Source organism: Abramis brama (genome assembly GCF_963993115.1).
Source record: "Abramis brama genome assembly, chromosome: 3".
Lineage (NCBI taxonomy): Eukaryota > Metazoa > Chordata > Actinopteri > Cypriniformes > Leuciscidae > Abramis > Abramis brama.
In genome coordinates this window covers 57,013,759-57,037,197 of record NC_139965.1, presented here as the reverse complement: position 1 = coordinate 57,037,197, position 23,439 = coordinate 57,013,759, and the positions used below count along the sequence as shown (strand labels likewise).

The 23,439-nt window shown below is 37.2% G+C and overlaps 1 protein-coding gene across 1 annotated transcript in view; it reads right to left on the bottom strand.

Annotated features, from left to right (window-relative positions):
- Positions 1-23,121, bottom strand: part of galnt18b (UDP-N-acetyl-alpha-D-galactosamine:polypeptide N-acetylgalactosaminyltransferase 18b) — a 132,621-nt gene extending 109,500 nt beyond the window's left edge. The window contains exon 1 of the mRNA XM_084107830.1: positions 22,627-23,121. Within this exon, the coding sequence (XP_083963956.1) occupies positions 22,627-22,864 (238 nt within the window). The 5' untranslated portion in view covers positions 22,865-23,121. The remainder of the gene's footprint in view (positions 1-22,626) is intronic.
- Between the last annotated feature and the right edge of the window lie 318 nt (positions 23,122-23,439).

The following is a 23,439-nucleotide window of genomic DNA, read 5'->3' as shown; positions in this document are numbered from 1 at the left end:
AGAATCAGCCATTAAAGGGATGGTTCGGAGTAAAATCAACCTAGGGTCCTTTGCACCATGACCTCGAGCCAAACACCCCACCATAAGCCTTTTTTTTCCCTTGGTCGAACATAATTAAAGTTAGAGCTTTTATAGAGATATCAGCTGAATGGCTTAGTGCAGGCGCTAATGGATCCAAGGTTGTACCTCGTAAATTACCCCACTAATAATGCCCAGAATGGTGCCAAACTTCTACAGTAGTACAAATAGGTTATGTACTCATAAAACGAGGCATTGGAAAGTTTGTAAGTACATCAGGAGTTTATTTAAATAACACTTGCCTGACGGCTTATGCTACCGCTAACCCGGACGTCGAGGTCACATCAGTGATTTGGGAAAAGCACGTGAAAGTCCTGGCAGAAAGCGATGCATAAGGATGTAGTTTAACGACGCCCAGTTCCAGGAATGCAGTAATATTTTGTTGGTAGTACCAGTTTGCAACAATTATTAGTTAACACTAAGTTGTCAACACTTCGGAAAAAATAATAATTTGTCGTTACACTACATCCTTATGCATCGCTTTCTGCCAGGACTTTTACAGGCTTTTCCCAAATCACGGAAGTGACCTCGGTGTCCGGGTATAAGCCGTCAGGCAAGTGTTATTTAAATAAACTCTTGATGTACTTACAAACTTTCCAATGCCTCGTTTTATGAGTACAGAACCTATTTATACTACTGTAGAAGTTTGGTACCATTCTGGGCATTATTAGTGGGGTAATTTACGAGATACAACCTTGGATCCATTAGCGCCTGCACTAAGCCATTCGGCTGATATCTCTAAATAAGCTCTAACTTTAATAATGTTCGACCAAGGGAAAAAAGGCTTCTGGGGGGGGGGGGGGTGTTTGGCTCGAGGTCATGGTGCAAAGGACCCTAGGTTGATTTTACTCCGAACCATCCCTTTAATGAAACAACTAGTTTTAAGAAGATTTATAAAAAATTAAACAAAAGGTTCTATGCAAATTGTTTATTTTTTATGGTTTTAAGTTGTTCAGTATTACATGCTTCATCTCATTTCATCGGCTTCATTTTTGTGCCTGCTGGGATGAGAGAGAATGAGACTGAAGAACAAAATGGTTTTCTTTTCTTTCTTTTTTTACAGTGTAGGTGTATTTGAACTCAAAAGAATTCCTTCATCCAACTCAAGTTCTCTACATGTTGGTTCGACTAAATCAAGGGATAACCTTATAAAACCTACACTGTTTTCCAAAGAACTTGCAAAAATCAAGTTAATATATGGTTATTTTCAGCATTTTTTACTTGATCTATGAATCTTTTTATTTAAAACAGAAATGTCATTCAAGCTAAAATAACTAAAGCACATTTATCCCTGAAGCGCCAAGATCCTCTAGATATCTAATCACAAACAGCTGTAATGAGGTTGGAAAACAGTCTATGAAGCAATTCCCACTTGGACTCAAAACAGAGATGCTCAGAGAGATTGGCATCATTCTGTTTGGTGAATACACTTTGTGGAAAAGCTGATAAGACATCTCAAGCGATTATGTTGTATTCTCGGTAGGTAAACGTCCCCATGCCTAAAACGTTTATTTGTCTTTGTAGGCGCTTTGCTGAAAACTTTAAGGATTTTAAAGATATTAAGAGATACAGATGCTTCACTATGAAACTGTTATCATTCACAAATATCATTCAATAGATTCTGAACATTCTACAAACTACACTACAATGTAGTCCATCTATCATATATTTAGATCATTCTCTTTAAATGAATGCACACAGTACCCTCCTATTGTTTCATGAACTAAATCAAAGAGGACAGAAAGCATCATAAAATCTTGTAACGTGGGTTTTTGGAAATTACTACTCGAGTATATTTTCATGCTCCAGGATGTTCAACGCCTTCACTGTAATTTCAAGACAGGCAGTTGAATTGTCATCAAACAGTGTAAACCTGTGGGTGATCATCACGCCTATTTACAGCTTTCATAGTCTTTCCTGATGAGTCTCGAGACAACCCTAATCTTCACTTTGATTTAAAGGCATAAGCAGCCAAACAGCCATAATGTGACATGCTTCTGAGGAAATGGATAAACCAAAATAGTTTTAAAGGTTAAAGCACAAAAGCTGCATATGAAAAACTGCTTGAAAGGAATAATGCTAAGGTTTCTGTCAATAACAACTTCAATTTCCTTCTGTTCCACACACAAAGTTACCATATGGTAGAAGACATGGTGCATTTATTGTCATCTCTGACCTTGGCGCCCCAGATCCCCATTCAATTAATTTTATTTATTTATAAAGCACAAATAAACACAACAATAATTAACCATTGTGCTGTACAGAAGAGAAGTCCTAAGATCTCACAGATAAGGGAAGACTGTTCCATAATAGGTCATATAGGTCTGGCATCAGAAACCAGTCACCTCTCAAATTCAATCTTGATCTCGGAAAGGACAGAGTTTTTCCTGTGGATCGCAAGCATCTGACTGGCTTATTCAAATTTAAAAGATCTGACAAATAAGAAAGCACCAGACCATTTAGGGATTTAAAAACAAGCAACAGTACTTTAAAATCCACTCTATAAAGCACTGACAACCAATTGCGAGACATTAAAATCAGAGTAATGTGTTCACGTTTACGGACCCCGGTTAAAAATCTGGTGACTGCATGTTGAACTATTTAAACCCGTGAGATAGAGGACTGGGAAATTCCAATATATAAGGAATTACAAAAGTCCAAATGAGATGAGACAAAAGCATGTATGACACTTTCAAGTTCTTTAGACAAAAGTTTTAAATGTAATAAGCTTGACTTACAGTAAGTATTAATATGTATTAATATCTTGGTCAAATTTAAGGGAGGAATCAAAAATAACTCCCAAATTTTGGTTTGATGTAGGAATTTAAGTTGCCAAAAATAAAGTTAGCTTTTCCTTTACCCAGAGAGAGAGCCCAAAAGCAATTGCTTCCGACTTACTCTCATGTAAGTGTAAGAAATCCACAGACATCCAAGATCTTATATCAGCTAAACATCCAAGCAAGGTTTCTAAACCTTTATTGTCAGGTTATGTTTTAAAGGCAAATAGATTTGGGTGTCATCTGCATAAAAATGAAAAGACACTCCATGCTTCCTAAAAAAATTAACCTAATGGAACAAGTTATTTAATAGAGCAGACTCAGTATGTTTACAATGAGCTGGAACAGACCCAGAGAACAGGCTCTTGTTTACAATCGATAGGATCCATGTCCCACCACTATTGAATATCTGATTAAAAACTAACAATATCAAGAGAAGAAGTGGTAGGCTTCAACTAAGCAACTATATACAAGGCATAGTAATCAGCTCGAAAGAATAAAAAAAATTGGTGGAAATCAGAAGGGAGCGACCATCAGTTGAAAGCACAATGGACTGTCTAATTGCTACTATTATATCCACAAAGAATCTAAAAAAATAAAAATAAAAAAAAATCACACAAAGTGGAAGATTCAGTAAGATTGCCTGTAGGATTAAAAACAGAATTAAAAATATTAAACAGAGTCCGACACAGACCAATAGATAAATAGAATGATAAACAGATCAATATATAAATAAAACAAAAGACAGACAGATGGATGGATGGATGGATGGATGGATGGATGGATGGATGGATGGATGGATGGATGGATGGATGGATGGATGGTGATAATCACTTATTACATATAAATCAATAGCCACAAATAAAAAGATGAGACAATCTGATAATCAAGCATATTTGTATCAAGTGCATTCCTTCCCTTCCAGCTGCACAGCGGTGAATAACGCCACATGAGCCTGTGCAACAGACAGTGAGCTCATTCCACGCGTATGTCTCTTAAATTCAAAGAGTGACTGAATTCCTTTAGCTGCGCTTACTCAGAGATACTGCGCTCCGCTTGGCTCTGTTTTAATTAATGACTAATTACATCCCATTGCTTCTAATTAGAATCACAAATTCAAGAGTGCCGAGGACAGAAAGCAAGTCTGAATCACAGGCATCATCTGCCTCTCCTCTTTTTCTTTCTCATACAAAAAAAAAAATAAGGCACGGGCAGGAAAACGTGCTCCATGATAATCTCCTTTTTGCTTGTTTAGACAATGCCAGAAGATAAACTCAGGACTAAAAATGTATTAAAGACTAAATTATAAAAAGGGATATGATGGAATTAAAAATAATACATTTCTAAATAATAAATTATAAAATAACAAAAGACATAAGCCACTCAAGGCCAAGGGTTACCATCATTTTTCTAGGTTGAGGTGGTTTTAGGCACTTTGAGTCATACTTAACAACACCCCTAAGCCATAGTAAAGTCACGGTTACGCACAGTTGCTAATAGTGTTTATAAAACAGCAACAAGAGCAAGATGCACAAGATGTTTTAAAAGACTTTGGATTATTCAGCCATTACTTCTGTATCACAACCTTTAGAAATCATTCAAATATGCTGATTTGGTGCTCATTTATTATTGGTACTCAATTATTAATAATAGTTCTTATTATTATCAATTTTGAAAACAGCTTTTGCTGCTTAATATTTTTTTAAAAATCATGACGCATTTTTTTAAGGATTCTTTGATTAATAGAAAGTTCAAATATTTGAAATATATATCTTTTGTAATATTATAACTGCCATAATGCTTTTAATTAATTGAATGCATCCTTGCTGAATAAAAGTATTATTTTCTTAATATATATATTTTTTTAAAGTGTAACTGTTTACACAGAAATATTAATCAAGCAAAAACTCTTTTCAACATTGATTGATGCAACAGTAAGCATCATGTGACACTGAAGACTGGAGTAATGATGCAGAAAATTAAGTTTTGATCACAGGAAAAAAATTACATTGTAAAATGTATTCAGATAGAAAACAGTCATTTTAAATTGTAATAATATTTCACACACATAGGGCCAGATTTACTAACATTTAACGGTCCAAAATTTCTTAAACCAGACTTTAATTTGCGCTGCTCTTGATAGATTGCGTTGGTCATTATGGAAATGATCCGGCTGTGTTCTTTAATTTGCATGTCGTCAGTAGATCACGCGCAGAACTTTATAGAAATGGATAGAAATGTTCCGTCATGGTTCCATTGAGATGATCACTCAGAACATCTCAATGCTGATTTGCAGTGACCCTTCCCTTTGAAGGGACAAGTGTGGATCCAAACCATGCCAGCCTGATGCTGCTAAATCCAACTTTAGTCATCTGGCTCAGTGCCATGACAAGCAAAATATTTATAGTTATGATGTCTTTCCTCACAGCACTCTCAAAGGCAGGCAGGCGGTGACTGTGCTATATAGTGAAACATGACCTCAATTTGCTCCAGTGTGCCAACTGTTCCTCCTGCACCTTTAGGAGTTCAGATACAAATTCCTAAATAAGAAAATTTGCACTTGTGCATTTTTCGCAGTGTGGCGGGGACCCTGATATCAGCAGGTTACTTTCTCTATTAGAGATTCAGTCGACATTGCAAAATAAGGTTGACTACTGTGATACCATGTTTTGACTCCCCTTAAGCTTTCCAAGCATAACATCTACGAAGGTTTTGAACATGGATAAATATTTAATGAACTGTATTTTTTTTTCTAGTCCATACAAAAAAACTGCTGTTGTTAAATCTGGGTTAAACAGATATGCAAATCCACTTACTCTAGAACGCTATAATTAATGCAAATTTTTATTTTGTTTGCATCAAGGTATGTTTACCCTGTCCTATTTTTTGTAGTTAGGTCAAATAGTTTATTCCATGAAAATCAGATGCATGGTACAAAACAAGCAGGCATTCGCATTGTGCTGCTTTAATTCTAACCTATTCAAATCATCTCAGCATGAAAGCTTTTGAGATACTGTAGCATTAAAGGGTTAGTTCACCCAAAAATGAAAAATTCTGTCAGTAATTACTCACCCTCATGTTGTTCCAACCGCGTAAGACCTTCGTTCATCTTCGGAACACAAATTAAGATATTTTTTATGAAATCTGAGTGCTGGATCACTTCTCCATAGGCTGCTAGGTGACCGAAACTTGCTAGCCCAGAAAAGTTATTAAAGAGATCGTTAATATAGTCCAAGTGACTACAGTGGCTCAATCTTAAGTATATCAAGCGACGAGAATACTTTTTGTGCGCAAAAACAAACAAAAATAACGACTTTATTCCACTATTCATTTCCTTCTCTCTGGGCCTCTAGTTGGTTCACGTAGTGTTTTTGCGCTGCGCGTCTGTGTTACACGTCACCACGTAGGCTCACAATTGGCCGACGCTGGTCATGTGTGTGATGCGTGTTGACGTGCAACACAGACGCGCTGCGCTAAAACACTACGAGGCCCAGAGAGAAGGAAATGAATAGTGGAATAAAGTCATTATTTTTGTTTGTTTTTGCGCACAAAAAGTATTCTCGTCGCTTGATATACTTAAGATTAAGCCACTGTAGTCACTTGGACTATATTAACGATCTCTTTAATAACTTTTCTGGGCCAGCAAGTTTCGGTCACCTAGCAGCCTATGGAGAAGTGATCAGCTCTCAGATTTCATCAAAAATATCTTAATTTGTGTTCCGAAGATGAACGAAGGTCTTATGCGGTTGGAACAACATGAGGGTGAGTAATTACTGACAGAATTTTCATTTTTGGGTGAACTAACCCTTTAACTTCCATTGTGCATGAGTGTGCACTCAGCATGAAGAGCAGGAATATAGTGTGTTATTGTCTTTACAGAACTGAACCGAGAAGACAAGCAGGCTAAAAGCATTTGTCTTACACAATACAATCAAAACTAAACAGCATTACTGTTGTAGTTATGGCTACAGATGCAAAAAAAACAAAAAAACATTTAAGGCTTATACCCCTGAATGACCTCTTTTTAAGAGGGTAACAGATCAGCTGAATAAAATGGTAGCAGGTTTGATTTTTTTACTGCAAAGCTCAAGGCAACGAACAGAGGAAATAAGCAATTCTAGTCATGAAGTCTTAATGTGTCGCTCTAACACCCAATTACAGCCAAGCGTGGCTTCTGATTATATTAGATATAAAGTACTGGCTATTTTGTTGTTGTTTTTTCATTCTGTTAGCAACCTTCTCTGATTTTAATTTTCATTATCATGGACTTTTAGTTTGCTTTGTATCATATCCTACTGTCTTTGTTCTAGTTTCCCGCTCTCTTTAGTTACTATGGCAATTCATCTGATCATCACACCTGTTAGACTTTTAGTTCGTTTTCAGTGTGTACTTAAGTTCCTTGTTTCCTCAGTTCAGTGTTGGTTGTTGTTTGTGTATTATGCACACTGTTACTCTGTCCTGGATTATCCTGTGTTTATTCTTTTATTAAAGGAATAGTTCACTTTAAAATGAAAATTCTGTCATCATATACTCACCCTCATGTTGTTTCAAACCTGTATTAATTTCTTTCTTCTGCTGAACCCAAAGGAAGATATTTAGAAGAATGTCAGTAACCAGACAGTTTCTGGGTCCCATTGACTTCCATAGTATATTTTTTTCCTACTATGGAAGTCAATGGGACCCAGAAACTGTCTGGTTACTGACATTCTTCTAAAGAGAGCGTCCTCTGTTCTGATTGGTCAGATGGCCCAGTCTGTTGTGATTGGTCTACTACTTACAGCGCGTGTCGGAAAGGAAACAGCCATTACCATATCTGAATTTCAGCTCCGAATATTCCTCAGCACCTGTGATACGAACAGTAACTTTGGCATCGGTTTTACCATTTCAATTCCAATGCTAGTCCTCATCCTTTGGAAATGCATGCAAAGTAGATTCACAGCACTGAAAACAGCGACTTCTCGACACGTCGACAACACAAACCAAGGCCTCAGCTACAGTGTTTGAGGGAGGGTCAAATTATATGTTGTTCGCGGGCAGCCAGTGAAGACCAGCTGAGCAAATGTTATGCACACTGTTCCCAAACCTAGCTATATTACACACTGCATGAAAGGTAAAATTCGGAGAAGCAAAATACACTTTAAAGTGTCTTAGGGTGCTTTCACACTTGGTTCGATTGCCTGTTCCGAACCCGAGTTCGATGGCTTCCCCCCTCCCCCAGCCCCCGATGGACTGTGTTCACATTATATTATTTGTATCCGAACCGCGGTACGCTTGCGTCATCAAACTGCAGCTGGCGCGTACACGTGTTGCTTGGTAACCGCTATGAAAAAGCGTCAAAATGGATAGAATTGCTCGCTTCACATTTCTTCTTCTTTTTTTTAACCTTTGGTTTTGTTTTCAAAGAAAAGATACAGAAACACACTTGCATCTGTCTGCCGCAAAAGTATTAAAACCGTTCCAAAGACAGCGGGATGTCCGCCGAAGACAATTTTTGTGGAGGCAAGCAGAAATCATCTCTCTGCTTGCAGTGCGTCAATCCCGCTTTTCGTCAAGGTAAGTGTATATAGACCCTTTTACAGTTGTTAAACACACGCACGCAGGCACGCACCACATTATACGTCATCAATAGCGGTTCACTTACGCGATTTGGTACGATTGCGTTCATATCAGCAGCGAACCGTACCCGAGTTCACATGAACCGTACCCCAGACCACCTTTTTAAGCGGACTCGAGTACGGTTCGCGGGTGCGCACCCGAGTTCGGAAAACAGCGTTCACATCATCCAAACGAACCGAACTCTGACGTCATTCGAATCCGGGTGCGCACCAAAAGTGCTAGTGTGAAAGCGCCCTTAGTTACAGTGTAATTATACTTTTAAGTTCTCAGTAGTATCAATTAACAACATGTACTTACTATAGGGTAAAGGTTTGGTTTAGGTTAGTTGCATGTAATTATGCATCATTTACTGTTGTTATTATTATAGCAAGTACATGTGTAACAAAGACACTTTGTTAATAATTAATACCAAGTGTTACCAATTTTTTTGGCCAATTTACATATCATAATTTACTTAACAATGTTGCTAAATTATTCATATTTTTAAAGATCAGTTTCATTGTCAGTGAGCATTAAATTACCACTAAATGTAATATACATGTAAAAATAGGAGAAATGAGCAGCACAATTAAATATACAGTATCGACCAATACGGATCGATTTCAAGAGCTACTGCAACTACTTGCTAGTTGAAATTGAGTTTTAGAATATGTTGCTGTCAATGCATCTGAATTTAACAAGGCCAGATTTAGCATATGGGTATTTGGGCACCATACAGGGTTGAATAAATATTTTCAAACAGCATTAGATACGGCATAATGGCCAAAGTCATCGCCTGCTGAGGCACAATGCCTGCTGAGTCCACCAAACCAACATTGCACAGTGACCAGAGGTTTCGCAGACGGGGTGTCCAGAGGAACAGCGACACTTCATTACACTGAATAAGCCTATGGTACTTCATCATGCTACGTTACAGAACATTGACTTATACAAAACACACCGAGAGACTACAGTATAGAACTTAGTTACTACCCAACTACTTTTTTTCAAGTGCTAAGTGAGTTAAAACACTATAAATGCATGTCGTATGTGAGCTGTACTGATTAATAGCCTGTCTTTCTGGATCAGGGGCTTTGCCGTGTCTTTGTTTAACAGAGCTCGTGATTATCACAGGATAAACCCTCCAGCGAGGCCATAAATCAGCCCTGCCGAGGCTCCTCGCGCACACAGCCATCTGTCAGTCAAAAGGCCAGATGAGGGCAACTTGAAAAATTTATAGTCTCTTCCGAGGTGTGCCAAGTACAGCATCTCTGCTGTGTTTCCATGCCTTTCTGTTGACGTAATTAACCCCAACCCGCTGCTTATTAGAGGAGACTCACAGGGAGCGGAGGATGAGAGGAAATGAGAAATCACAGCTTCTTGAAAGAGCAAACGCAGTCCTTGGAGACGGTGTCATCCGTTTGACTCTTCGCAGATCACTCTGCCTTCAAACCAAATATTCCATAACATATATTCCTTCTGACTACATCACAGTTAGGTAACGTTCATAAATAGGTCGTACAGCTCAGCATTTCTCACCTATGCCACTGAAATATAATAAACAATAGAGAAAAATCAGTTTGCAGTCAACACACCTTTCAACACACTTTTACATTAACCTCAATAATAATACTGACAGCACATCATTACCATAACATCATAACTTCACAAATGAGTTCCAATGCGACCTGCAGCTTTTCTGCTGGAGCTCATGTCCGTTACATTTCTGTTGTAACAAGGCTTTTTTAATGAGCAAAATGTAAAAATAATAGTGTGCTCCCTCAGGTTCTTTAAAAGTTACAAATTTAAAAAGTTCTATTTTGAAAACGTGTTTCTGATAACCAAACAAACTAACCTAGCTGACAAATATATTCATAGTCTAAGAGACACTTGAATTAATAACTATTTTTATCAATTGCTTACTATAACTTACTACTTATAAAATGGTAATACCATAACTAACTTCTAGAATAGCTAGACAAATTCTCTCCATTGTGTTCACAGTTTACACACTTGAAATCAGAACGGATGAACCGGAAAAATGAAACAATGAATAAAGAGTAAACAATGGTGAGAATTCCTCATCTAGCCAACAAACTGTCTGAACAAGTGGACTAAAGTTCAATAGCCAAGTACAAATATGCAAAGAATGTTTCAGTAACACTTTACAATAAGGTCTCATTTGTTTACATTAGTTAATGAATGAACTAACATGAACTAACAATCAGCAATACATTTGTTACAATATTTATTAATTTGTGTTTATGTTAGTTAATAAAATGTAACATTAAAATTTGCATTAACTAATGTTAACAAATACAACTTTAGAATTGAATTACGTATTAGTAAACATTGAAATTAGCATTAAGTAGGATTAATAATTGCTGTAGAAGTATTGTTTTTTTCTTGAAAATCCAGTTTTCACAATACGTCACATTATCGAATTTCATGTTGACTTCAACATTACAGTTACTAAGGAACTAAGGAACTTTTCCTCTTCGGTCCCCCTACAGGTTGGAAGCGGAATTGTCCATTACCACTGTCATAAATAATTTTGCCGCCCGCAGCTACTGTCGCACGCACGCTCGCTGTTTATCCAGCACCGGCTTTGGAATGAACGATGTCCACTGACAAGGTAGAGTATGTTGCATGATTTCATGAAAGTATGATGTATTGCGACATCAGAAATGAAGGAAAACTAAATAATGACTATTGTAACGCTTGACAAAGCAAGTCAAATTTGTAGTTTTCTTATGTCTCATTCGAACTACAGAAACACGACCCGGTTTGGCAAACTTGCATGGTGTGGTTATAGCAGATATAGGGCTGCAAAGCGAATCCAGAAGTGCCTTTCACCCTGTTACGACTTGATGAACCACTGATACGATTTTGGAAACATTATTTTAAGGTAAAAAATGTTCCTTAGTGTTGCTTTAAAAAGTGAATACTTTTTTGCTCTATTTCAAAGAGTGTTTGAAAAATTCAAGTCCTATTCCACAGCAGCACTTTCTATTCCTGCTTCTTCTTCTGCAGAATTGCATCCTTCAGCTCGCATGAAATTCTGTTTTCTTGATTTGTTTAAATGTGGCGCAGTACTTTGCATAAAAGCTAAATGCAAATGGTATGAGAGCAGATAAACAGAATGTAATGAGCTGAGAATATGTCCGCTTCACTTCGCTCCTCTACACAATGTAACTACACAATTGAAAGAGGGACTAAGTGATTCTGTTGTTGTTTCTCTTTGGCTTTCAGCAGAAAATCCACTACAGCGCTAAAGAGCTGCTGTGCAGAAGCGTGCTGCATTTTCATCAACTTGAGGATGACAGGGAGATCAGGCAGGCCATCCTCCAGGCTGTTTGTACCAGGTGGTGGAGCCACAGCTGGCATGTACCTCTTCCACATAAATCATTCATTCTGGAAAACACTTGTATGTTACAGAGAGAGAAGCAATGTAAAGTCTGGGGCCATGAAGTTTAGAGCAACCTTTGTCGGCACTGTATTGTAAGATACAGATTTGGCGCTTAAAAGTGGACTAAAGTGATTCTGCCCTTTGGAAGATGAATGCAAATAAAGCAATATTCTGGTAAAGTTAAGCTCAATCAACAGCATTTGTGGCATAATGTTAATTACCACTCATCCCTAATTTTCTTTGAGGCAATGAGGCACTTACAATGGAAGTCAATGGAGCCAAATGTTAAGCAGAAATGTGAAGCGTTAAAATGTTTCTCACATTAAAGGGGTCATGTTTTTATTTTAATATGTTCCTTGAGGTTCACTGTTAATACAAATTCACAAAATAACAAATATAGTCTGACTCTCTGTCTGAAATGATCAGTTTTTAAGGGGCGGCTCCTTTAAGGGTTGTTGGTAAACGGCCACTGTTATGCTTGGCTAACGTCATTGCGTAGGAAACATTATGAATGCCCACTCACTATTGCATGTGAGTAAGTGTTTTGAAAACATTATCATATAAAACCGTCCTTTACTGACAAAGCATTATGAAATCATTTACTTGCGGTTTGTGATGCAGCAGCTGTCAGATCCAATACAATTGGCTTCATCTGCCATCAAAAGTTTCTGATGTGATGTGATGCAAAGCTCACAGTCAGGCAAATGCAATTCGTTAAGCAACTGAACGGCAGTGGTGCGGCAATATCTTGCTCTGGACCAAGTCATAAACAAATGTTTTTGCCTGTGTAATGTCACAAATCCCACAATATCAAAATGAGCCATTTTTGGAGCTTGATTGAAACTTGCAGGATGTTTTTGTTTACACTAAAATCATGTAAACACATGTTTACGTATAGGGGAAAACTATTGCAACCGGGCATGAAAAAGAAGTGAAACACACCTGCCTTTAATTTTCAAGTGATCCTGAAGACATTAATTGGTTGTTTTGTTTGATTAGGGTTGTAGATGAACTGTGCAGGGGTGCGTTTCCCATACAACTATATAGCTCGCTGCTTAACTACCATAGTACGATGCATCGTTGGAGAAATCAACTAGCTAGTCACGACTGTTTCCCGAAACCGTATGTCGCAAAGTATCGTTCAACCACGTTGGTTTATGACGTCTCGCACATGGTGGACTAATAACTTATTTTAATTAATCTGTTTGAGATCGAATTAACGCTAGATTTTGTCATATAAGTTACAGACATGGCATCTGAAGACCATTTCTAATTTTTCTCAGTTATTTTGCTTTATTACCAGACTCAATATTTGGCTCGTTCCTACAGTACATAGTAGAGCACGTTCGCACATGCACAGTCTTCAAAAACGGTGCTTTAAATCTCTTGACAAACTAAAAGACGTGAATTACATTTGTATGTATTCTAAATAAATAACACGGGTTGTACTGAATGTCAGCTTGCTTATTTTGCTAAAGATAAGGATTTATTCAGTCTTCATCTCATGTAAACTAGAAACTATGCTTCTAACGACAGGTCGAGAGCCGTCGTTCCAACCACACAAGTTTGCGATGCTGTTTGCGAACGTTCGTTGGAACGATGGTTTCGGGAAACACCAAATCGTTGAACTATGCTGATAACGACAGAACTTGCGACCATAGTTGGCTAAAGATGCTTTCGGGAAACGTACCCCAGGACAGTCGATCGGCAGGAGCAGGATTGGGCACCCCTGGTGTAAAGGATTTGTTTACACTAAAATCATGTAAACACATGTTTACGTATAGGGGAAAACTATTGCAACCGGACATGAAAAAGAAGTTGCGAAGTTGTGATAGTCTGTTCTTCCCTATTGTCATGTATATCTGAGTGAAATAGCTTTTCAAACAAAAAATAAATGCAGGGTAGGAATTGATTTTGTCCACGGGGAATATAGTGCTGAAGGGATGATGTCAAAACACAGAAGAATAATTCACCAGACCAGTGGTTCACAGTATATTCCTATGCTTATATTATTGGGTTATTCAGTTTATGAGTGTAATAAGATCTGTGGTATGTATAACTTGACGATACTTTGACACTTTTTACTGTTTACACCTGATATTAAGGCGCGTTTATGATAGATGAGGAAGACACATTCCCGTTTACACCTGGTGTTTTAATCCACCTCTTTTGTCCACTTTCAACCACTTCTGTCCTGATTTCTTCGAGGGGAGGGTCTATGGGTGGGTAAATGTGGGGGCTTTTTCAGATCTTTCGATCTAATGGACAAAATAAGCTCACGCAATTTGCATATGTACGCGACCAGAGACGACAGAAAAACACATGGAGAGACGGAGCGAAGACAGTCTTTTGTGGCATTCGACCACATGAGCGTTTACACTATGAAAGCAATCCGGTCGAATGTGTTTTTTTTTTTCACTACCTCTGGAAGTAGTCAAAAGTGGACAAGCTCAAAACATTTTAGACCCTGTTTACACCTAGTATTAAAGGGGTGGTTGATTATGATTTCACTTTTCTAACTTTAGTTAGTGTGTAATGTTGCTGTTTGAGCATAAACAACATCTGCAAAGTTACAACGCTCAGAGTTCATAGCAAAGGGAGATATTTGCTTGTAAAGAAATCACTTTTTAAGGACTACAACAAACAGCTGGTAAGGACTACACGACATTCCTCCCGGGTTAGTGACATCACCAACCCTAAAATTAACATAAACCCACCCCCGGAACATGATTTATACACAAATCCGCCGCGATCTCTATGGGCGCCGCCATCTTGCCTGCCGCCATTACTGCGTGCCTGCGAAGTGACGGCGGTGTGACACTTGCCGGTGCCCTCTAATGACATTTCAATGAAAGCGGATCCTGGGGCTTCAATATTGTGATTGTCAAAACATTTTAGTAACTAAACTGCATTTTATTAGGTTTAGTGACAACATGTTTTAATGTTTATATTATATGGTACAATTTCTGGTAGCTACGTTTTTTTTTATTATTGCTTGAAACAAATTTCAGGATTTCAATTCAGTTCAATTCTTGTGATTTGATTTAATATTGAGAAATTTGGATAAATATTAGGTACACAAGATGGGCGTTAATTTTTCTCAAGAAAAAAAATCTCACATGCTGTAAGTTAAACATACAGAGAGCCTTAGCAGTATTATTTAAGGTTAAAAATAATTCAAATTAAATATAATGCGTTTTTTTATTATAATAACAATTTTATTTAAAGCAATGGTCTACGATTTCAAAGATTGTTCATTATTAATAACCTCGTTTAGATGCTGGTTATGGTTCTACAGTACAATCCTAACAATATGAAGAGAAAAAAGAATGAAAAAAATCCATTCACTCTATTGGGTGTACAGCTGCAGAGAAGTTGACCAATGTAAGCTGTCCGGCCGGACAGCTTACATTGGTCAACTGCTCTCATCCAATCCCCCGCTCCACTTGAAACTCCACGTGGCGCTCGCGTCTCCACCCCACCCCGCCCCCCTCCTGCGACATGAAATTTTGCGGGCAATCAGCTGACAGTCTATGGTAGCTCTTACAAATGAAGATCAGTTAAGTCTGGCAGAATTACAGAACAAATTAGACGAGATCTATAAAAGGAAAGCTGAGGGCGCTTTTATTCGCTCCAGAAAGAAATGGCTCGAGGAGGGGGAGCAGAATTCTGCTTACTTTTTCCGCTTGGAAAAACAACGTGCTAATTACAATACTATACACCAAATCAGTATTAATGGCACCGTTACCTCTGATTCGAAGTTGATTTCTAAATTCTGCTCAATGTTCTATAGTAAGCTTTATACCTCTAATTATTCTGAACAATCAACATCCTCCTTTTTTGCCTCTCTAGACAAATCTAAGGGTATACTACCAGAAGATAAAGATCTTTGTGACAAACCTCTAAGTATTAAAGAAATAACAGATTCAATTGCTCGATTAAAAAATAATAAATCTCCTGGGACGGATGGGCTTACTGGAGAATTTTATAAGTGCTTTGCCCCAAAACTGGCGCCGTTTTTATTTAACGTATTTAATGAAAGTATTTCCGTTGGCCAGCTTCCACCAAGCTTAAATCAGGGTCTTATTACTTTGATACCGAAACCAAAAAAGGATTTATTATTTATTGATAATTGGCGTCCTATTTGCCTTCTAAACAACGACTATAAAATACTTGCGTGTATTTTTGCTGAGAGAATTAAGACCGTCCTAGACTCGATTATTGATCAAACACAATCTGGTTTCATGAAGAACAGACATATTTCCAATAATATTAGATTAGTTTTAGATGTTCTTGATTATTCTCATCTGATTTCGGATCAAAGTTATATTTTATTTTTGGATTTCTGCAAAGCATTTGATACTCTTGAGCACAAATTTATTTTTCTTAGTCTGGAAAGATTTGGTTTTGGCCCTTTTTTTTGTGATGCAATTAGAACTTTATATTGTAATGCCAACAGTTCAATTAAATTAAAACATGGGACTTCTTCTAGATTTGATGTTAAAAGGGGTATACGTCAAGGTTGTCCTATATCTCCCTATTTGTTTTTATTAGCAGCTCAACTCTTAGTAGACCATATTAAGCAAAGCAACCTTGTAGGTGTCTCAATTGCAGGCAGGGAGGTGATCATCAGCCAGTTGGCTGATGACACCACTCTCTTCTTAAAAAATAGTGATCAAGTTGCAGTAGCGTTAGGGGTAATTGATGCATTCTCTAAAGCTTCTGGTTTATTCCTTAACATATCTAAGTGTGAGTTATTACCTATTACAGAGTGTGATATTTCATCCATTTGTAATATTCCTGTTAGAGAAAAAGTAACGTATTTAGGAGTTGTTATAACTAAGAATCAAGCTACACGATGTTCCGAAAATTTTATTCCTGCTATTGACAAAACCCGTAAAAAACTCAACCAGTGGCTCCAAAGAAATATTTCATTAAAAGGAAGGGTCTTGCTTACTAAAGCTGAAGGGTTATCTAGATTAACATATGCAGCAATAGCTTTATATTTGGACAATAAAACTTGTAAAATGATAGACAATCTTTTATTCAATTTTGTTTGGAGGAATCGTACTCACTATATTAAAAAAACTGTTGTAATGAACACGTATGAAAATGGAGGTCTAAATTTTCTAGATTTTAAAACGTTAAATTACACTTTTAAAATTAATTGGATGAAACACTTCCTAAAATGCCCCTCTTCAATTTGGAACTTTATCCCAAATTATATATTTTCCCAGCTGGGTGGTCTTCAGTTTCTGTCGTTATGCAATTATAACATTGAGAAATTACCTGGAAAGCTCTCTTCATTCCACAAACAAATGCTTCTGGCTTGGTCTCTTATTTATAAACACAACTTTTCCCCACATTCATATTTCATATGGAACAATCATAATATTCTCTATAAAAACAAGTCTTTATTTTTTCAAAACTGGCATGATAACAATATTACGTTAGTACGTGATCTTTTTAATGATGATGGATGTCTTTATACATATGGCGAATTCCTGAAAAAATTTAATTTTCCTGTCACGCCTAGAGAATTTGCCATCGTTTTCGATGCTATTCCCACAGGTGTTATTGCATTATTTAGAGGTCTGGATAGGACTTTGTTTACCACACCACCTATTTTTGATCCCACTCAAACAATGGTGGGCAAGATTTGCTTAGTTCCGTATTCTAGCAATAGGTCCATTCGTGCTCTCTTTCAGAAAGATATTATTACCAAACCTTATGTAATTACCTATTGGAGCAATTTTGTGGATATTGTGGACTGGAGAAAAGTTTGGTTATTGCCACATAAATACCTTATAGTAAATAAAGTCAGAGAAGTCTCATTTAAATTAATTCATAGATTCTATCCAGTGAAAAGTTACCTAAAAAAATTTAAACCTGACATTGATATAAAATGTGATTTCTGTAATGCACAAGATGAAACTACTGTACACTTGTTTTGGGACTGTAGCTATACCAAAATGTTCTGGAAGAACTTTTGTAGGTATATTATTGATTTTGTGTACCCTCATTTCTCCTTATTTTGGAAACATGTTGTATTTGGTTTTATTAATACGGAGAAAAACTTTGAGAAAGAATTTTACTTTATAAATCTTTTACTTCTCCTAGCAAAATTTCATATTCATAAATGTAAGTTTTCCAGTCATAAGCCATTATTCAAAGTTTTTCTCAACGAATTCCATCAATACATTCAAACGCTTTCTGTTTCAGAGAAGAACAAAGCAAGGAAAACATTGTCTTGTTGTGCTCTCTTAAAAATCCCCCTTTAAATTTAAATTTTGTCGCATCATACTATCCTATCATGCTCTAATTGTTTGTATCTCCTTTATTTAATTGCTTATCTTTTCTTGTATCCTCATTATTGTAATTTTTGTCCAATTTTTTATTATTTTTTTATTTCTTTATTCTTCTCTCCTCTGGTGTATGTTCCGTTTCATGTTATCATGTTGTTAATGTAATATTTGTTGACTTTTGTTTCTCTATATCTTATTAAAAAAAAAAAAAAAAACAGTCTATGGTAGCTAACAAAGTAGCATCAGCTCAGCAGTGGAGATTTGGGACTGAAAACCGACGCTGACACGGCTGACTTTTTGTTGAGCAGGTAAGCGTTTATTTATACTTTTATGGTGTGAGGTGTTACATAAATAGCTTTTTATCAGTCTGACAACATGCTTATGCTGCCGGTCGGCATTGGAATGTTAGCCGTTTAGCATCGCCTATCACGGGTCAAAGTAATTATATTTCTTGAAGTGCTTGAATATATTTCAGTAGGCCTAGCGGGTTTCTGTTCGAGCCGATCGGAATTTGAACAAGATGCGCTGTTTACTACCGGTGATCACAGCTTGACTGAGTGACGTTGTTCAGGTCGTTTCCCGGTGGGAGGGATTAGGTAGCACAGAGGGGAGGGGGGGGTGTGTGGAGGGGCGGGATGAGTTTTTTAAAACTTCCCATCCGTCTCAGGCTTTCTCGACCGATTTTCAACATCGTAGACTACAGCTTTAATGATACGAGTAAAAATATAATAAATATGTAATATAGTACACATATTTAGCAAAATACTCTCTATAGCTCTTTTTTTCTAGCCAACTAACGTGCTATAGCCTATTATGGTCATCAAATGGCTTTCCTGAGGTAAATGTTATGTGACATAATTGTTCTCCAGCTGTTTTATTGACCCCTTTCTTTGATTGATTGGTCGATATTATGTATGATGAATATACATTTCGGTAAGTTGTACTGTTTCTTTTAACATTGTTCATTCGTGTTTATTTACTAAGTTGAGATGATCGGTTCACGTGCTGCTAGGGATCCGTCACGTCACATTTACAAACACCAAAATGGTATTTATTGTTTGAATTTCGTAATAAAATTGACAGAATCTGAGAGCTGAGCTTTTTTATATCATAACTAATCTGCTCTGTCTAGTCTGTCGGTCTCCGTGTCCTCTTTGCCTCGCGATTTTTCTGTGCGTGAGAAAATGGATGTGTGGCGTGAGAGCGTGTGAAAAGTTGCGTGTGTCTCACGGTGAAAGCATGAGAGTTGGCAGCTTACAGGTATTCAAGATTATTTTATTAATCATCTGGCATGCGATGAGCTTCAGAACCTAAACTACCAGGCATTGATTGAAGGTCAGAATTACATGAGCTCCGGAATGTCCGGATGGATTGGCCAAATACTGCATACCTTCGCAGATGAGCTCATCACATTAAAAGGTGTCGTGAGGTTTTCACAGGCAGTGAACTCTACCATAATGTGTCAGTAACAATACAGAGAGAAAACTACAAAGTTCTCAAAGTAGTGTGTGACTGCATGGCCGGCCGAGGGAAGTGTTGTAGCCATACAGCAGGGCTACTGTACAAAATTAAAGATGAATAGATAAAAATAACATGCGTACAGCTACATCTGCTACAGCCGCCTACTGGACCAACACGCTACTTCCTTAGCAGCAAGGCACGCAGTCATGGCGGCGCTGCTTTACTTCTGTGTTTCACCAGATTTGTGTATAGATTATCATGACATAATATGCTAATCAATGACTAGAAGATAACTACACATAAGCTACATAAATTCATCAACTAACCATTCAGAAACGTCCTGTTGCTTCTACATGTTGTCACTTCTTCTTGAGTCTCTCCATCATTGTCTGACTCCGGTTTGAACATAAAAGGCTAAAAGTTTTAAAAATTTTCAGTGCATGTCTGTGTGAGTGCAAGCTGTTGAAGCTCCGCCCTCTGTGTCGGGAGCAGCAACTCATTTGCATTTAAAGGAACAGACACAAAACGGTGCGTTTTTGCTCACCCTCAAAAATTGACAATTTTAACATGCTATATAAAGATATCTGTGGGGTGTTTTGAGCTAAAACTTCACATACACACTCTGGGGACATCAAAGAATTATTTTACATCTTGTGAAAAGGGCATTATACCACCCCTTTTAGAAGCATTTTGGCTGATGGGATCACAAGTGTACAAGGCTAAATACAGGTGTAAATTGCATACATGCTTTATTGCATGTTAACCCATTCACTTCCATTACCATTCACTTTCCAAAACATCAACAATCCATGCCATGCAACAAAAGATCAAGTGTTGAAACCAAAAAATGCTCACTAATGCTCTTCTCCAAGCCCATTCCTGAAGCCCACAGCCGTTGCCAAACAGCTCAATGTGTCTGCGGCTGTAGCTCGGGAATGTTTGCTCTAGTTCTCATCTGTAGCTGCCTCTCAGCTCAGCAAGGTTTGTTTGCACCCTTGGCTCAGCAACCCATATCAACAGTTAGTAAGTACGACATAATCATCTCTCTAACAATGAAGTGTGTCTTTTATAACAAAGCACAAAAGGATGCCATTAATAAAATTATATTGCAGACTTTCTTGAACAACACAAGATTTCTATTCATAAGATATTCAGTGAAGCAGACAAATCATGCTGTGCATGTTGTAGACTAATAAACCAGAAACAGAACAGCAAATTGCTTGTGTTCTCTCAGATCTGCAACAAATTAGTACTTTCCGAAGTAGCTGAAAACAAATCCGGAATAAAGCTTGCGCAACAGTGAGAAACTGCAAATGCTTTATTGTTTATTTGGCAGATGCTTTACGGGGAAGGTGGGTTAGGCTGTATTGCAAGAGGAAGAATCCACCATTTGCTTTTACACAAATATGATAAAGATCAAGCAATATATTCACAAACCACCAAATTTGGACCTCAAACATGTAATTGAAGTATCCTTCACTCTTAAAAATAAAGGTTTCAAAAGGAGGCCAAAGAACCTTTTGGTGAAAAGTTCTTAAAAAAAATAGTTTTCTTAGTGTGAAGAATATTTAAATAATCCGAAGAACCTTTTTCCACTATAAAGAACGTATGAAGTGCAATGGATAGGTTCTGTTGAGCTTAAAGGTTCTTCACTGAACCCTAAATGCCAATTAAGAACACTTATTTATAAGAGCGTATCAAATAAACAAATGCATTAATGATGAAAAAAAAAGAAGAAGAAATTGTGTGTGCTGAGAAGTGCTGAAAAATCTAAATTATCTGTTCAGACAGAAGCAATCAGTCACTTTTCATAATTAATGTTCAGCCAGTGCCAAGTTCATTAAACAAGAGTCTCTGAAGAGAGAAGGAGAGGAGTTTGCAATCATCAGTGGTCTTTGTGAAGCTGCCAGATCACGAGTGGAGGTCACACCTGCATAAAAGTGTCATTAAAGAGGAGGCAAGGTGCAATCAACCTGATTTGAACAGGACAGGACAAATGTTCAATTGATATGCCAGTCATGATGATGAAATTCCATAGATTCTTCAGTTTATCAGGAAGAAACTCTCCACAATGGACTGCTATTTCAGAGCAACCCTCTCTCCAGGTCATGTCTGTCCACAGTACAGACAAATATTTACTATGGTAACTACAGTGTCTAACAAAATACTTATTTTACTATAGTTACTATAGTTACAGTTACAAAAACAAAACATGCATGTTTACAAACTTGTCATATTTGTCATTGTAAAGAATACATTTTTCAAAGACCAAATGCTGCTCAAAAACAGAAAGCTTCATGCACACGGTTTTAGTACAATAAATGCAATACATTTCACAGGTAACTGTGGTTACCATGATACGTCTTTGTAAGGGTGAAAATTCAGTTGAATTTTCAATGAAAGGTTTATATATTTACATAATATAATTTTTGCTGAATTGTTTGTCCTCAGCTATATTCCATTTTCTCATAGGAAAATAATTCATAAAAGGGATATAATATAGTGCTTAATAGCATGAAAATAATTTTAAATCTGCATTTTGGCCAGTCTCACCTCAGAAGTCTTTGATTATTTATAACAGTTCGATAGCTTGGTTGAAAACAAATAAACAATCTGATTTTCTCAGTTTTTACACAAACTGAAGTGAAAACTGTTCTTTAGTGTATTATTATTAATTATTATTATTTAATGTATTATTTATTTATTCCAAAACTAGTTAGCCCGTGCTGTGAGACAGATTAATCTAGTTTGCATATACAAATTTGTATTTTATTTATTTTATACTAATGTTTATCTAAACACCCCTTCCAATCACCATTAGCTTAATAAAAAATATATTTTAAAAAAACAGTTTAAGATCCTCTATTCGTGGAAAGTGGCATTTAACTTATTTTTGGCACGTATTTTTGTTGAATTTGTGGTTGTCAGCTGTATTTCTCATTGTGAACATTTTTAGACGTCACATTTGTGTGCACAATTATTAACCACACATTCGTCTTACCTTGTATATGCTGATTAACTACATTCTCCAGTCGATCCAGTCGCTCTATAATCCGCAGAGTTTCTCCTTTCCTGTCGCCTTCCAACTTTTTGGCTGGGACAGGCATCGGCACTTTGATGTACACATTAGCGATGTAATTAGTCACCCATCCTACGTACAAAAGACACACTATGTTGGTCATGCCACTTAGTATCACACATGTAGACACCAAAGTTTTGGTTCTCCTGGTGCAAGCCATTCCGACATCCCTCCATATAGAGTCCGAGATACAGCGGACAAGTGCGCCTGTCCTCAACTCTGTATGCGCTCCGATGGAGAATCACGCGCTATAGTTCGGTCCTCGCGACTGACGCAAACACTACAGCACGTGCTGCATTCTGCCACAGATTCCAACGACTTGAAATGTGCAACTATCGTCTTGTTCCAACACGACTCGCCGCGTCCTCCATCCGCAGCGGTATAGAAAGGAGAGTGAAGGTGCGCCAGTGTGTGTGTGATTTGATCCTGAGCCTGTTGACCAATGAGATGAGCTGTAATCTATGGGACCAATTGCACAATGATCCAGTAACAGTAAGGAGGTGCTTTATGAAGACAGAAGCATAACATTTTTATGAAACATTTGATAATATATATATATGGTTCCACAATGTGTAACATTTAAATTAATCATTTCACACAAATCCTTTTGTGTAGCTACATACATGTTTTTACTTTTTGCACTGTAAAAAGTAATGTTTTTGTTTTAAATGCCTGCATGTAATTATAGTTGTAATTAATTTCTGTAATTACATCTATAATTAAGCTCTTGACCCT